General features: G+C 40.2%; 1 protein-coding gene across 2 annotated transcripts in view; it reads left to right on the top strand.

The window, feature by feature from the left end:
• The window catches only part of LRP6 (LDL receptor related protein 6), a 115,839-nt gene that overhangs the window by 6,455 nt on the left and 93,532 nt on the right, over nt 1-15,852 (top strand). For both annotated transcript variants that reach the window (XM_064736911.1, XM_064736905.1), the window contains exon 2: nt 7,888-8,281. In XM_064736911.1, the coding sequence (XP_064592981.1) occupies nt 7,888-8,281 (394 nt within the window). The remainder of the gene's footprint in view (nt 1-7,887; nt 8,282-15,852) is intronic.

Genomic DNA, 15,852 nt, shown 5'->3' with positions numbered 1-15,852 from the left:
AAACCAGTCCATAACTATTCATTCTAAATGGGGTCTTTTGTGCTAAATTCTGTGTTCCTGCTTTATAGCAACTTCCTGATAGTGCTTAAAAAATCTAAACTAAAAAAAAAATAAAACCCAGCAAAACAGAGTATCAGAGTATTTTTTGAGTATCTTTTAGACTGGTGTGCAAGCTTGGATAAATTGTTGGAAAAGTCATCTGAGAGTAGTTCATTGCCTGTGAGCTTCTTGTCAGTGTGGAGAAAAGCCTTGTTTGTTGGAAGGGTGCTGCTGTTGAGGGTGTGAATTCTTTAATCCTTGTGGAACTAAGAGCCCATGGCTTGGGCTGTTCCCATGTGCTTGGGTGACACTCCAGCAAAGGAGGTGAGTGAGCTGGTGGGAGTGACAGAGTGTGACACTTCCAGGCCATTCCTGACTGGATGTGCACCCTCAAATGTGAGCTGTTTAGGCTGGAACACATCAGGAGCTGCAATTGCTGAAGGGTAGCAACAAACCTTGGGGCATTCCCACCTGTGTCTTGTGGCCTTTGGCCTTCCTAGAATTTGGGAAATGTCTGTCCCAAGCAGCACAGTGTTGTCTCAGTGCTGTCCTTCAGTGGAGGGACTCAGCTTCAACAGCTTCCTGAGGAATATGGTCGAGGCTTTTGGCTTGTTTGTCACTGTTAGGAAAAGGAGCGCTGTAGGAAAAGGTGATGCCAGAAGGAGTGAAGGGCAGTATTTTGTTCCAGTGTGATCCAGTTCTCCTCCCTTCGTTTAGACAGCAGAATGCCATCCCTGCTGAGAAGTGGGACTCTCCTTGGTGGAGCCCAACAAAGCTTTTCTGCAGGAGCAGAGGTGCCTTTAACTCACATTTTCATTAAACAGATCGTGTTGATTTAAACATGGGTGTTGCCTGTGGAACTGGGGAACTATTGCCAGTGTGTGTGGAACTGGAATGACTTCATCTGCAGCCCTGTGTGTCATTCTGACAACTGTTTGAAAGGCTGGAAGAGTGTTGGAGGAAAATTATGAGGACACCTGAGAAAATGAGCTGTATAATGTTAAAGTTCTGCAGACATTAATGTGGATCACGGAAGTACTTGATTGAACATCCCTTCCTGCATTCCATAGCCTGCAGTTTACCCTGGAAAGTGCCAGGTCACCTTTATTTTGCTGCTGCTCTCTAACCAGAAGGGTCATGGAAGAAGGTGGTAGTGTATGGTGTTACATTTTAGCAGTGTTTCATGGCAATGCAGCTGCGAGATGGTGCATCAGCTCATCCTGTGGTCAACCAGGTGGATTCAGAATATAAAGACAGAAAAATGTCAGAGCTAAAATGCTGTATTCCACCCCCATGAGAGTGCAATCAAAAGAACTTCAGAACAGAACATGTTACAGAAAGGTGGACAGAAGGTCTCTGTGAGTGTGCTACATAGCACTGGGAAGAGCCAAGCTCTGGTAATCCTGCTGTGTGGCTCTCTTGCCAGTGGGATGATTTGGCAGGTGATTCCTGCTATTCACAAGGTTTTTTGCCTGTCATAGGCTGGGACTTGGTGGTGTATTTCAGTCATGAGTGCTTTTGCTATAATCTGGCAGGTCTGTTGGCTTTTTATGCCTGGACCTGGTATTTCTTTGCTTTCCTGAAGTACTTTTTCTTTTGTGGTTTTTTTTTTCCTCCTCTCATTCTCATGTCTCCATCCTTCTATCTTTAGTAAGGTAATTTTCCCCCTGCATTTAGCAGGCTAGAGGATGACTTACTGCCTCTGTACCAGCTAGTCCTGCAGGATGTCTTGGTGTATAAGCTGTTATCTGGCCAAAGGCCTGAAAAAAGTAAAGTTTAGTACAGAATCCAAATGCTGTTGTTGCCTAGCTTGGTGTATTTGCTGTTGCACTGATGTGGCTGCTCATCTCCTTCACTGGCTTGCTGCTCCTGTGACTTTTGGAGTTACCATCTGAACAGCCCTCGCATGGATTTAACCTGAGGAATATATTTAGGTTAGCTGAAAAGAGGAGAAAAATTCCTTTCTGCCAAGTTTGGGCTGCCTCATGCTTGTTTACTAAATTCTTGGTTGCCTGCTCTGTCCTGCAAGTTTATTTGTGAGAGTAAGGAGTTTCACAGAGAAGAGTGCTCTCTGTTCACAGTGAAAGAGGAATGGTGGGCACTAGTAAGTCAGTTAATTATTTTTATTTTTAAAAATCTATGGAATTGTGTCTTGTGTGGAAAAAAATGGGAAAGTGCTGTGATGGAGAACTAGGTACAAAATCCTGGCCTGTTGCCTGTTGAGCTTTAAGACTCTTATGTATTTCCTGGTGATTTTATTGTTTACTTGAAAATATAAACCATCTCTGTAAAAGTTTTTTGAGGCTGATTCCATGCTATTTGGAAAAATTTATGTTAATTTTCTAATTGTCTCTCTTCTTATTTGATACAAGTCTCCCAGGCTTTATTCCCAATGCCACCTCAATCTTTTAATTCTTGCTTCTCCAAACTGAGCAGCAAAACTCAAACATTTGCAGAAAATAAATATACAGAATTTTTTTGAAGCATGAGGAGCAATGAAGAGATTTGAAACCCAGGGAGTGAAGGAACAGTCCTCACAATGGACTGCTCCAGAGTCCTTGTGCCAGTCCAGAAACTTTTCCTTACATTCTTGTGTTGGTTCTCTGTGGGACATCTTGGGGATGATGATTGTATTGCATACAAGGAGTTTTGTGTATTGAATGGTGTTAGGGAGGTTATTTGCTGCTTATCTATGTCCATTTCTCTATTTTTCCTTCTCTTGTGAGCTGAATGTGAGTGCATTGTCATTCTGGCAAGACATTTGGAGTCCTTGCTTACTGTGCCTCATCCAGGTCAGCACTGTATTTGTTTGGTACATGTCATCACTTCTCCTCTCCACTCCTCATAGCAGTGTGCTTGGCAGTGCCAATTCACTTTAGACACTCAGAGTCTTCAGCAAGACTTTTAAAAGATGGGGATTATTCCCTTCCCAACTCAACGACATCATCTTTCAGTGTGACAGTCCAGGGGTTTCCTCCTGTGAGTTCAACATGGACATTTCTTTCCTCAATGTCAGCAGCTGCTCAGGGGTATCCACACTGGTTCTGTGGCAGGTTGCCACAACTTATCAGTGGCCACCTCTGCTCTGAGTCCTGTTCCTTAACTGGAGGTTCATGAGGAACTGGTTCAGCTAATTAGTCAAAGCTGATGCAGTCCTTCCTTTCCCTGCTGTGCTACTGCTTATATTGATTTGATTTTTGGTCTGAACTGGTTCTGGATGATGGCTGGATAAAAATTCCTTTTTGGCAGGTGGTGGGGAGAGCTCAGTATCCTTCTGCTGGTTCAGCTCCCTGCATTGTCCCTCCTGCATTGTGGCACAGGACAAGTGCTTGAGCCAGCGCAAAAGAGGATCAGGAACCGACAGCTGGAAGTGGAGCTGGGGAGAAAGGAGATGGCTGCAGCCACATCTTGAGCAGATAGAGCAGGCTGCCAGTGGAGGGGGGAGAGCTGCTCCCCCTTCCAGCTCCCTGCTGCTCGCCTTATGTCAGCTTTGGAGTTGGCTGAAGCACTTCTTGAGTTGATTCAACTTGCTAACCCAGTCAGACCTCTCGCTGACGTAGGGATTTGGATCAGCTTGGGAGGGGGCCCTTAACTGAGGGAGGGGTAGAACAGTATTGCTGGGGATTCAGACTGAGAAAAAAGGATTTGGGGGAAATGAGTATGTGTTAAATGTTTTAGCCAGGCTAAACTCCATGTCAGTGAAAGAGAATGAGTGTGGTGATGTTTGCAGGGGTCCCAGGATGGGGGACAAGATAAGAATGTTGACTCCATGTTTCAGAAGACTTGATTTATTATTTTATGATATATATTATATTAAAACTATACTAAAAGAATAGAAGAAAGGATTTCATCAGAAGGCTAGAAAAACAATGATAGCAAAGGTTTGTGACTGACTGAGACAGTCTGGACAGCTGAACTGTGATTGGCCATTAATTAGAAACAACCAACATGGACCAATCAAAGATTTACCTGTTGCATTCCACAGCAGCAGATAACCATTGTTTACATTTTGCTTCTGAGGTCTCTCAGCTTCTCAGGAGAAAAAATCCTAAGGAAAGGATTTTTCATAAAACACATCTGTGACAAATGAGCATGTTGAAGGTAGCACTGCTCTTCCCTCATGGCACCCAGGGCTGTCCTGGATCTCTGAAGGTAGAAAGGAGAAAGTGGGAATTTGTGGAAAAGGCCACTGGACTGGTTAAAGAAAAGCATGACAAATTCTGACAGCTTAAAATTGCCACTGAAACACCAAAAAGATTAAGAATCTTTTTTAGCTGGTAAAGTGCTCATTTTATCTTGGTTTAGCACTTTGCATCCTGTGGGCAGCAGCATTTTTATGCCTGTAATAGATGCCCATAAATCAGATGTACAAAGCAAGACTTGAGTGTCCTGGGGTTTAGCAACTTTCAGTAAGAGAGACAGGAGCTGCAGCCAAGAGAAATACATGGTGTAAGAACTGGAGTTTGGCAGTGGAAGAAGAATGCTGGTAGAATTCTAGTTGTAAAAGTAAGGCAAAAAAGATAATGTCTGGACTTTAATACTGCTTGTGGTAAACTTAAGAAAGGTCTTACCTAAACATTGGAGTTAAGAAACAGTTACAGGCACAGTGACCATTACTGGCAGAAGTTTCTTATCATGTAAATTATTTTTGTGGCTGTTGAAATGTGTTGAACTTGAGTTTTTGTAATTTTTATGTTCTTTAAGGAAATATTTTTTCTTGATGGTGGATACAAAAAAAAAATCTCTTAGTTTATAACTAAGCATAACTCTTACTCTTTTAAGTAAGAGTATCCAAAGTATTGGGTACTTTAAGAACTAGCTGCATCTAGACCTCTCAGGTCATAGAGGACATAGTGATATTCATTAGTATTTCTGTTCTTGATTTCCAGGATAGGTGTTTCTATCTTTCAAGAATATGTGGTTTTCTTCAATGTATTGTAGTTTGTTGTAGTTACACTATATTTTGTTATTATGTCTATAGAAAGAGAAATAAAAATGTGTGAAGAGTTCAGCATCTTAAAATAAAATCTAAATTGTATCTTTTTGTCCCATTATAACTTAACTACCAAATAGTTGCCCAGCTTTGACAGGAGATGCTCCTGGAGTTCTTCCCAGGTTATTAGCACAGGTCATAACTTCATTATTCAAGGAAGCCATCTCTCCATCTCTTCAGTGTCCTGTGCTTTTGGAGCTGGGACAGGGTGGGATCTTCTGGCACAATTTTGCAGAGATGTACTCAGTCCTAATGCTGCCAACTTCAGTAACTGAGTTTTATAGCCCATTGCAGCCTTAGTGTGTTCTGGGAAGGAGTGGAGGCAGTGGGGAACAAACCTGGTTTTTATTATTTTGGTGATGCAGGCTTCGTTCCTGAATGTCGCAACAAATTGGAAAGCTGAACGTGCTCATCTGCCAGCCCTTTGGAATGTGTTACAAGTTGAGGCTTTGTATCAATCAATGTGCATGAAGCTGCACATCCTAAGTGTGGCTGTGTTTCTCCTGAGTTGTCATTCGGCTCAGCTGTGTGGTTGAGGCAGAGGTGTTTGTGTTTCTCCTGAGTTGCCATTCGGCTCAGCTCTGGTTGAGGCAGAGGTGTTTGTGTTTCTCCTGAGTTGCCATTCGGCTCAGCTGTGTGGTTGAGGCAGAGGTGTTTGTCTGCAGTCCCTGCTCAGCCAGCCTGAGCCCCAGCAGGGAGTGAGTAACCTGTGCACAGGCTGTGGGAGGCTCAGCAGTGCCTCCAGGCCTGGCTGCTTACCTGGTGTTCAGTTCAGGGCATGCTGTGTGCATGGCTGCTCCATGGTGCACATAATAATGAAGTTTGTACTCACTGCTGTGTGGATTTGCTTTTCTCCAAATGCTGTCTTACCAGAGAAAGCTGTGCCAGCTGGCTGCACACCCTGTGTGCACTGGATGACACTGAGCTGGCTGTTAACTAGATTTTTCAGGTTACAGTTGTAGGCAGGCTTTAAAAAGTAAAGGTTTTTATTGTATTACAAATTTTTACACCTTGTAGTTTATGGTATTACAATTTTTTACACCTTGCAGTTTATTGAATACTTTTTTTCTGGAGCATGTGTTCTTCATAAGCAACCTGCCCTTCAAGAAAATGTACTGTAATTAATTTTAAATCTTAGGGGGTAGGAAATTATGCAAGGAAGGGAAGGAGATATTAAGAATTTGTTATTAACTTACTTTACTATAAAGATTCTCCATCTAATTTTAAAAAGTCTACCCCTTCTCCATGGGAAAATAATTTCTAAACTTGCATGTTTTTTTCCACAGTAAAAAAGTGCTTTCTGGAGAAGGGAACACAAATACAAATTTGGTATTATTAAAGCCAACAAAGTTTCGCCTCTCCCTTCTTCTATCTAAAGTTCAGCATAAATCATGTTATATTCAGCGTTTCTAAATTTAGGATGACAGTGTAAGCAATTCAGTTTTCTTAAAAACCAACAGAACTCCCACCACCCCAAAACATATATGGAATTCATTTAATTGCAGGTAGATGAAGGCATATTCTTAGTTCTTTCAGCTTCTCCCAAGTCACATGTGACAGGGTCTTTGAGAAATTTTGTGATGAGATAATGAGGGGAGTAGTCTGATCTTGGAAACCAGCTTTTGAATTTACTGAAGTCTGTGGGTATTTCCAGTTTCAGTGTGAGTTTGGCATTCAGGGAACTGTTCCTCTTCTGGCAGTGTGGCCCTTGACATTCCTGAGCCATGCATGTCCTTGACTCTGTAAATTTTGACTTTTGCTTAGGATATCCATCCTGCTGCAGATTTGATTTATTCTTCACCTATGCTGAAGAATAAATCTGCAAGATCCCTGTGAAATTTGCGTGGTGACAGATAAAGGAGCATTTATAGATCTAAATGCCTCTATAGAGCTCTGGTGCTACAGTTTCTGAATAAATGCAGTGAAAGGCAGAAATGTTTTCTGGTAGTGGGTTTTAAAGGGTGTCACTGTCTGCCTTATACAAATGTAGTGTTTTTCTGAACCTTTTGTTGAAGTAGGAATGAGGCTGGAATTTTCATAATGCTATATATAGCTTGTGGTTAAGCACAATTAAGCAGGCATATTACATTTAAGAAGCTGTCTTTTTTCATGGTTACTGCTTTACATTAGTCATCTGAGGTGTTATGAAAAATATACAGACAGGGTAAGCAAATAAAATGAAGGCTTTGTGTTAGAGAAGTAAGCAGAAATGGTTGAGTTGAGTTTAAAAGAGCTGTGTTGTCCATTCCTGTAGAATTATTTTTCTCCCTACCTCCTCATACTACCTTCAACACTCTAAACCAACTTTTGCCTCATGCTGTGCAATGAATTTTGTATTTTTATGTACTATATGTAAAATGTCTGAGATACATAATTTCAGGGAATATTGACATGCAGGTGGCTCTGATAGCTTGACATGAATTATGCTTCTATAAAGGTGGGGTGTATATTACTAAATTCTATCAAGAAAAGTAATCCTTGCTCAGGTGAGCCAGTAGTGAGCGCTTAGAAAACTGCTTTGCTCTTGTCTTTCTGATCCTTCTCTTCATGTCAGTGTCATTTGGGCACTTCAAACCTCCCTTTTCTTTGTTCTCACCCTTCTTCTTTAATGTTATTTTAATAATGCACAACCCAGAATAGCGAGCTGCCCATTACCAAGACTCGTAACCAAGTTGAAAAGGTTCGAGCCGGCGCTTTTTAGTCAAACTTCAAAACAGCTCTCTGTTATTTCTTCATTTTGTAAAGCTATCTTAAACCTGTAGCTCCTGATGACGTGACAGTGCGAGCTGTGCTGGATAAGAGTGATGCTAACACCTGTGTGTGTGTGTGTGTCCCCGTTTCTGTCCCGTGTGCAGCCGCCCCGCTGCTGCTGTACGCGAACCGCCGGGACCTGCGGCTGGTGGACGCCGCCCACGGCAAGGAGAACGCCACGGTGATCGTGGGCGGCCTGGAGGACGCGGCCGCCGTGGACTTCGTGTTCCTCAAGGGCTTGATTTACTGGAGTGATGTCAGCGAGGAGGCCATCAAAAGGACAGAGTTCAACAGGTCGGGGAGCGTGCAGAACGTGGTGGTTTCTGGGCTTCTGTCGCCCGACGGGCTGGCCTGTGACTGGCTGGGGGAGAAGCTCTACTGGACAGATTCGGAAACAAATCGCATTGAGGTTTCTAACTTAGATGGATCACTGAGGAAAGTTTTGTTTTGGCAAGAATTGGATCAACCCAGAGCGATTGCCTTAGATCCTGCAAGAGGGTAAGTCTTTTTTAAAATACTTACAAATACCAAAATTTGTACTGTTTCTTGTTTATAGGAGTGTGCCTTTTGTTGGCAGAGTGACAAAACTACCCCGTGTCTCCTCAAAAAGGAAAGAAGCCCAGAAGTTTCTCTCATTGATTAGGTGAAAAAGCCACTTCATAGGCCTAGGGTGTGGCCATGTTTGCAAGGGTCCCAGGATGAAGGAAGACATGAGAATGTTGACTCCGTGTTTCAGGAGGCTTGATTTATTATTTTATGATATATATTAAATTAAAACTATACTAAAAGAATAGAAGAAAGGATTTCATCAGAAGGCTAGCTAAGAATAGAATAGGAATGATAACAAAGGCTTGTGACTGTCTGAGACAGCTGACTGTGATTGGCCATTAATTAGAAACAACCACATGAGCCAATCTCAGATGCACCTGGTGCATTCCACAGCAGCAGATAATCATTGGTTACATTTTGTTCCTGAGCCTCTCAGCTTCTCAGGAGAAAAAATCCTAAGGAAAGGATTTTTCAGAAAATATCATGGCTATACTAGGAGACTTCACCTCAGACTTAAGGATAGCTAATTGGACAGGAGCCAGAAAGTCCCACTTGGGCAATTTACTAGAAAAAGAAGAGAACAAAGAAATTAATCACTTTTGTAAGGTGTTTTACCAGGAGCAAGAACCTCTGGCACCTGGCTTGGGTTTTCTGTGTTTGTTATTTTGCCTTTTTATTAAATCTATTTGTTTTCAACACTGCAACAGAAGCCATCCTGCTGATTTTTATGCCTCCAAGGGTAGCTGAACTATCTTGGGTGTGTTATAGACCTCCAAGAGTTTATGAGACCTGGCTGGAAGAGGCTACTGTAACACTTGTTTGTTGAATGATTTCAAATGCTGTTGTCAAAGTTATCCTAAGCCATTTTGCATCATTTGTTTCTCTTTCTGTTGGTGTGATTTGCAGACTTGTGAAGTTCCATTCATATTGGTTTGTGAACAATCAGGAATCATCAGACTTTAGAAAACAGTACTAGAAACTTAGTTTGGCTGTAGTGCAGAAGATTAGCAGAAATGGAGAAGTTCTAACCTAAAATTTAATAAAATCTGCTTTCCTTAAAAAGCTGTGTCAGCTGCCTTTGAACAGACAGACTGTGCCTCTCTCAAGTGTCAGGAAATGAAATTTTTTGGAGCTTTACTCATTGTTGACATTCATGCTTTATTGAAGCATCTGAAGAAATGGGAGAAGTCAACATACTGTATTAATAACAACTTGAGATGTGTTTTGAAGCTTAATCAGAAAATTTACAAGAGAGGCTCCTTCCCCCACCCTTGGGGGAACTCCTGTTTTAAAAATCCTGTGGTTTTGTCTCAGCTCTTTCTAGAACTGATTTATATTCTCAGTTCCCATTTGAGTCCCTGGATGTGGCTCCTTTTGCTGTGTTCTTGGCACAAAGCAGTGTTTGCCAACAGTGGAAAATTCAGTGAAGTTTTGGTGATTTTACATGAGTGGCTGGCTTGAGGTTACCCCAAAGGGGAGAGCCAAAGGGGAATACTAATGGAATATCCTTGATGCTGTGTAACCTTCTGGAAATATTTTATATCTGTAGTATAGAATGAGATTTTACTGTATTTTTTTTCCTTGATCAAGCAAGTTAATCTGTTGTACAGCCATTTCAAATATGTTTTTCAGCCAACTCTTTTTTGGGGGCAACAATTAGTGCCTTGTTTTTTTGGAAAGATGAAGGTTGTGTTTCACTGCTTGCCATTTCTTTGCATTATAATTTTTGTTTGGCTTTTTATGTCCAAAAGAAGAAAATCTCTGCAAAACACAGCTTCTTTCCTGAACTTCATAGAAACACTGTATCTTGAATATTTTCTTCTGCAGCTCCAATAGTTATTTGACAATTTATAAACAGAAGATATGTTTATTTGGAAATAACAAAAGTATGGATGTGTGCTTTTTCCATGTATTCCCAACTTGTAAATTGGAGGCAATGATAGTGTTAGATGTATTTTATTAGATTCTAAAACCCTTTCAGAGTGTAAGGAAAGTGTAATGTTCATGTCTTTTCTACCCACCATCCTGAAAGTGAGAGATAAACGAAGGAAGCACACATTGAAATTGGCTTTGATTTGGCTTGTAACCAGAGAGAATGAGATTCTGGTTGGTTAGGAGTAAAGCTCTGTTGGTCTTTTTTACAACAGTGGCTGTATTTTCTGAATGTGCAGAGCAGTATGCTCTGCAATCCCAACTTGATGTTTGCATACTCCTTACTCTTTTTTAATACTTTACACCAAGAGGAAAATAAAAGAAGAAAAATGAAATAGGTCAGAAGTAAAGCAAACCTGGAACTTTCTCCATACTGATGATCTGTTAAAGCAGTAGGAGTAAACACTCCTAAAAATATGCTGAAATTGAAACCAAAATAAGCAAAAACAAAGCAAACACCAAACCCCCTTCCCCAACTCAAACAAAATCCCTCTGACCAAAACAAAAAAAATCCCTCCAACAACTGTAATTTAAGGACAAAATAGTTTTTCTTCCAAATTTTTGAAGGTCACTTTCTAAGTTTTGTGAAGAGTATGTTTTAAGAAGGTAATACAGTAGTAAATCCATTTTCTGGTTTACCAAATTGCAGTTCTCACATGCAGTTTTATAGCAGAAAACCTTTCAGCTTTTAATAAATTTGGTTACATTTCAGAACACCCTCCAAAGCTTGAAATACAGGTGGAAGGGTGACATGAGCACAGCGATGTAAATTTGAAAAGAAAAATAATTCCCCAAATTGTTTGTGTATGGGTGCTTCTTTCACTAGTATTTGCATTTTTTTTAGTCCTGTAATTGTCTTTTGGTTTCAAGATGCTGCCTGGCAAATAGTGGTAGGGGTAAGCCATAAAAAATTCTAAGAGCAGTTAATAAAATATGAAACCTGGAAAAGCAAACACCCTCACATTTTCCTGCAGTCTAATCCACCTCCTATTATACTCAGATGATGTTTGTTTCAGATACAATTTTCTAAACTTGCAATTCATGAAAAGAAATAATTTAGCAGCAAAACTTAACCAATTGGTAAAGATGACCTTAGTGTAAGTTTTTCATTAAAGTTAAATTGTGAAAAATAGTTTATCTAATGTAGCATGCACCAAGTGTTTCATGAAAAAGCTGAAAGCTGATATAAGTCCCAAATTATTAGTATTTTCTGAGGTTGGATGTATATTTATTAAATGTATCTGTCTCACTGAAAACATGACACTGCCTGCTTGGAAATGAAATGTTAACAGTATAAGCTAGCAGAGATACACAGTGATGAATAATGCATTTTCTTGGAAGTGTCCCATATAGTGAAATTTAGAATTTCAGTGTTTCACCAGTGCTCTGCTCTTTCTCACAGCTGCTGCTGTAGGACACTCCAGGGTTGTGGAGGTCACTGCTTGGTGCTGTGATGCTTTGGAGGAATGTCACTGGGCTCTTTCAGAGCACAAACAGCTGAGGTATTAAAGAATAAATGGTTTGGGCAGCCTTTACTTCACTGCAAAACCATCAGGTGATTGTGTGTGAGGTTCTGTGTGAAACTGAGGTACTGGAGTACAAGTTGGACTTGGTTCCCATGTCTGTTATCAGTAATAAAAAATGCAGTGGATTTACTAATGGAAAATATTTCTTATTTGGTAACTGAGGCACAGCAGCCAAGTCTGGGTTGGTGTTTTGTTTTGTTTTTTTTTTACTTTCTGTAGGAAGGCATTAAAAAATGAAAAATCTATATTCTTCTCACTGGCTATCTACTATATATACTCTGAGGTTTGGGCTTCTTATTCCTTATGTTCATACACTACAACTTCCTTGTTTTACTTGTCTTGATACTCAATAAAATACTCTGTGTGTAGCAGGAGAGAGAAGGGCCCAAGGTGAAGGGGAGGGGAATGGGGTGTTAGTTTAGTGAGCTGGCACGTTCCAGGAAGGCTCCTTGGTCCTATCCATCCTTTCTGGAACTGTTTTCCTGACTGGTGTTAAACACAAGACCCTTTAAAATAATTAATTAATAAAAATCTGCAGGTGGGGATGACTCTGACACTTTACTGGTGACTTTTTCCAGGAGAAGACCAAGTGTTAGGTCACCGAGCACAGGAGAGCACTGTATTTAAGAGCAGCTCACATGAAAGTTGAGCAAGTAGAAAAGAGATTTTTCTGCTTCAGCACTCAAGATGAAAAAAAAAAAAAAAAGGCATATCCAGATTCTTGAGCAAGTACAGCTTTCAAGTGCAGTATTGTATATTTGTGCTGCTGTTTTCTTGTTGTCTTGGGTTTTTTTGTTAATAGGGGTTGGTATGTTTGGTTATTTTTGCTTTTTGAGCAGCCCTTTTGTCATTATAGTAAAGACTTCATTATCATAGTTTCAATTCCCCAAAAATTACCCTGTAGACAATCAACTTTCTTCATGAGGAGCACTATCAGAATGAGCTGGCTTTTCTCACTTTTATGTGTGTATTGTTCACCACAAAGGGAATTTTAAGTGTCTCCTAGAAGTGGTGACTAATTGCTTGCTTTTCAGTACATGTTTTAAATCAAGTGACTATATAGAGTTACCTTAATTGTTAAGGTCTTGTAAAACTTTTGGGTTGTAAAGGGTTTTGGTTAATGAATGGAATTAGAGTACAAAGAGCTACAACACTTTTTATGGCAGCTGAAGTTGATTTCTGGATGAAGTGCTTTGAATGTTAGGGAAGATCTTCAGGTTTAATGGGTACCCTTCCCCCAGCAGACTTGCATTTTTTTTCATGCAAAATTTTGTAGGGAACACATACTTTTTTTTATAGACCTACTTATCTTGGTTTTTTGAAAGTTGAAAACTGGTGTCTGAGCATGTCAAGCACAAAAGGAACTGTAGTACAGGGCTTATATCTTAGCATTGCAACAAAAGATTTGTGGGAAGTGGTAGTACTTTTGCTGAGTGGTAGATGTTATACAACACAATAAGAAAAGGCAAATGGACAGTTCTATTAACAGTTACAATACATGTGATTTGGGGTATAGGCATTTTAAAAATGAAAAAGAATCAGAATTTCTCAGCAAATTCACTTGTACAGTATATTTTTGTTTTCAGGCAAGTATATTTTTTATACAGTTAGGTTTTACAAAAATATACTGTATATATTTTATACAGTATATTTTTGTTTTAACATTACATAAAATGGCACTTTGGATGTAAATTCCCAAAATAATGCAAATAACTGAAGGCTTTGCTTCATACCTTCTCTTGCTTTATGCCACCTCTCCCTTGAGCAGATGATTTCTGACTGGGAATCTTTGTGCTGCTCCTGTGCTGACAGTAAAGTTTCACAGATCAGTGCACTCAGCTGATTGTTTGCTGTATAGCCTGGCCTGTGCACCAAGGAGGTAATTTTGAGGTTTTACAGGTGACATGTAGGCAGGTGATATGAAATCTGCAGACTCCTCTGATTATGACACAGAGATTTATAAGGTGTATTTCATCTTTCTTCACCTAAGGAGACTGTTGATCAGCTGATGTTGATGATTGCAAATACATCACTAAATTCAGGTAATAGCTGGGATATTAAACAAACCACAAGGTACTTTTTCATTACTTCGAGATTGCAACAGTATTGCAGAGGTTGTCCTGATGAAAGTGCCCCAGGAGTGGCCTGCCTTGGTTAATGAATGGAATTAGAGTACAAAGAGCTACAACACTTTTCGTGGCAGCTGAAGGGGCTGCGTGTAGCTCTGGGAAGATCTAAAATGCAGCTCTGCTGTCACTCATAGGTGGGTGACCTTCATCTCCAGGCATGGCCTTTCAGAGCAGGGAAGGTTGCCCAGGCCAGGATTACACTGCCAGGAGCCTGGCACAGCATCTGGAATGTTCTTGCCACCCCCTGCCCCAGAACCCCTATAGCTCCCTTTGCTTCTCAGGTACTGCTGTTTGCAGTTTGGCTCCTGGTCCTGTGAAGGTCTTTGTGGCTACTGGGAACAGGAGCAGACATTATTCATTTACTGTAATAGCCTTGAATTTTAACTCTAGGGGGTTGTTTGTTTTTCTTTAGGGGTTTTTTGCTTAGTTTTAATCTCATTGACAGGCAAAACTTTGCAAAGATTGTTTGAGATTGGTCCTGTATGGTCCATGATAGTTTCAGGTCCTATGCTAGGATTGATGCAGAAATTGTAAAGGTGTCATTTTATTGCACAGCTCAAAAGTTAGTTTCTTCCTCATCATCTTTTTTCTCCTCATGTGAAGGAGGAGGTGAAGGAAGGTAACCAGAAACCCACATACTTAAACCAGTGAGGACTTGGAGAGGTGACCTCTCTTGTAAATCTTGCTGTGCTGGTTTTAGATGTTACTGCCACTGTCTGCCTGTCCTCACCCCACTGCCAGAGGTTGCCAAGAACTCAGAGGAACATGCTTGCTGATATATTTTCTTTATTTTGCAGTTGTTTTACCTGGTTTTTTCTTTGTGAGAGGAGATGGGAGAGATTTGGCTTGCTAAAAATCAAACCAGACTGCACAAAATTGATTAGTGCAGGACAAACATTTTTCTTATAGACTTGTATAACAAAGTTGTAGATGCTTTTAGCTGTAGGCAAGTTTGAAAATAATTTTACATCCCTCCCTCCTTCATTCAGTTCTTGGGCTAGAAAACAAGGCTGTGGAGGGGACCAGTTGGGAGCTGTGCTTTCCAGCTCCTGCAAACCTTCCTGTGAATTGCAGCTCTGTAGAGTTTGTCAGAACAGTTCTTTGGCTTTTTTTTTCACTTTATCTTCAGCTTCAGACTTGTTTGGGTGAGACATGTATAAAATGATGTTCTATTGGCAATTTAAGGTAACTTTCAAGAGTGTGATTTGTCCTGTCCTTTAACAGGTCAGTGCTGTAGTGATAAGGCTGACAGGAATTAGTTAACTTCATGCAACTTGCTATAAAGTATTCATGTATCAAAGTATACTTCAGCTTTGCATGCAGTGTTTATTTAATAAGTTAGAACCAGGTATTTAAAGTGAGGTAGTAATTTCTGCTCTGCATGAATAACTTCTGGTGATGAGTCTTTGGGCAGGCTTCTGTATCTGCATTTTCAGTCCCTGCAATTATAATTTAGCATCCAAGTCTAGACTATGAAGACCTGTTGCATTTTAAAAAAAAGAAAAATCATGATTTTAAACTTCTGTTATGCATTATGTTAATTAAAAATATTTTTTCACACACTTCTAAAAATGAAAATATGAAGATAACTTTTAATAACTTAACAGGAACTCAAAGGGACCATATTAATTTACAGCAGAGTTATAATCTGGTAAATTGTTCATTCTATGTTCTTGCTTGAGAATTCCAAAGCAGCATTGCTTGTGAAGGAAGTGGAGAGGCTTTAAAGGAAAGTCCCTGCAGTTTCTGAGGAAGGAGCCTGAGTAAAAAAAAAGTCAAAAAACCCCAAACAGACCAAAAACCCTACAAATAATCCTTCCCTCCCCCAAATGTAACTTATCTAAGTTGGCAGTGTTTGTCAGGAAATCACAACTTCAGAACCCATGACAGCTGTTAAGACTCATAGCCAGGAGCTTGTGATTGCTCACTGCAA

The sequence above is a fragment of the Zonotrichia leucophrys genome, chromosome 1A (genome assembly GCF_028769735.1).
Source record: "Zonotrichia leucophrys gambelii isolate GWCS_2022_RI chromosome 1A, RI_Zleu_2.0, whole genome shotgun sequence".
NCBI lineage: Eukaryota > Metazoa > Chordata > Aves > Passeriformes > Passerellidae > Zonotrichia > Zonotrichia leucophrys.
This window is presented reverse-complemented; position numbering and strand designations above follow the sequence as displayed.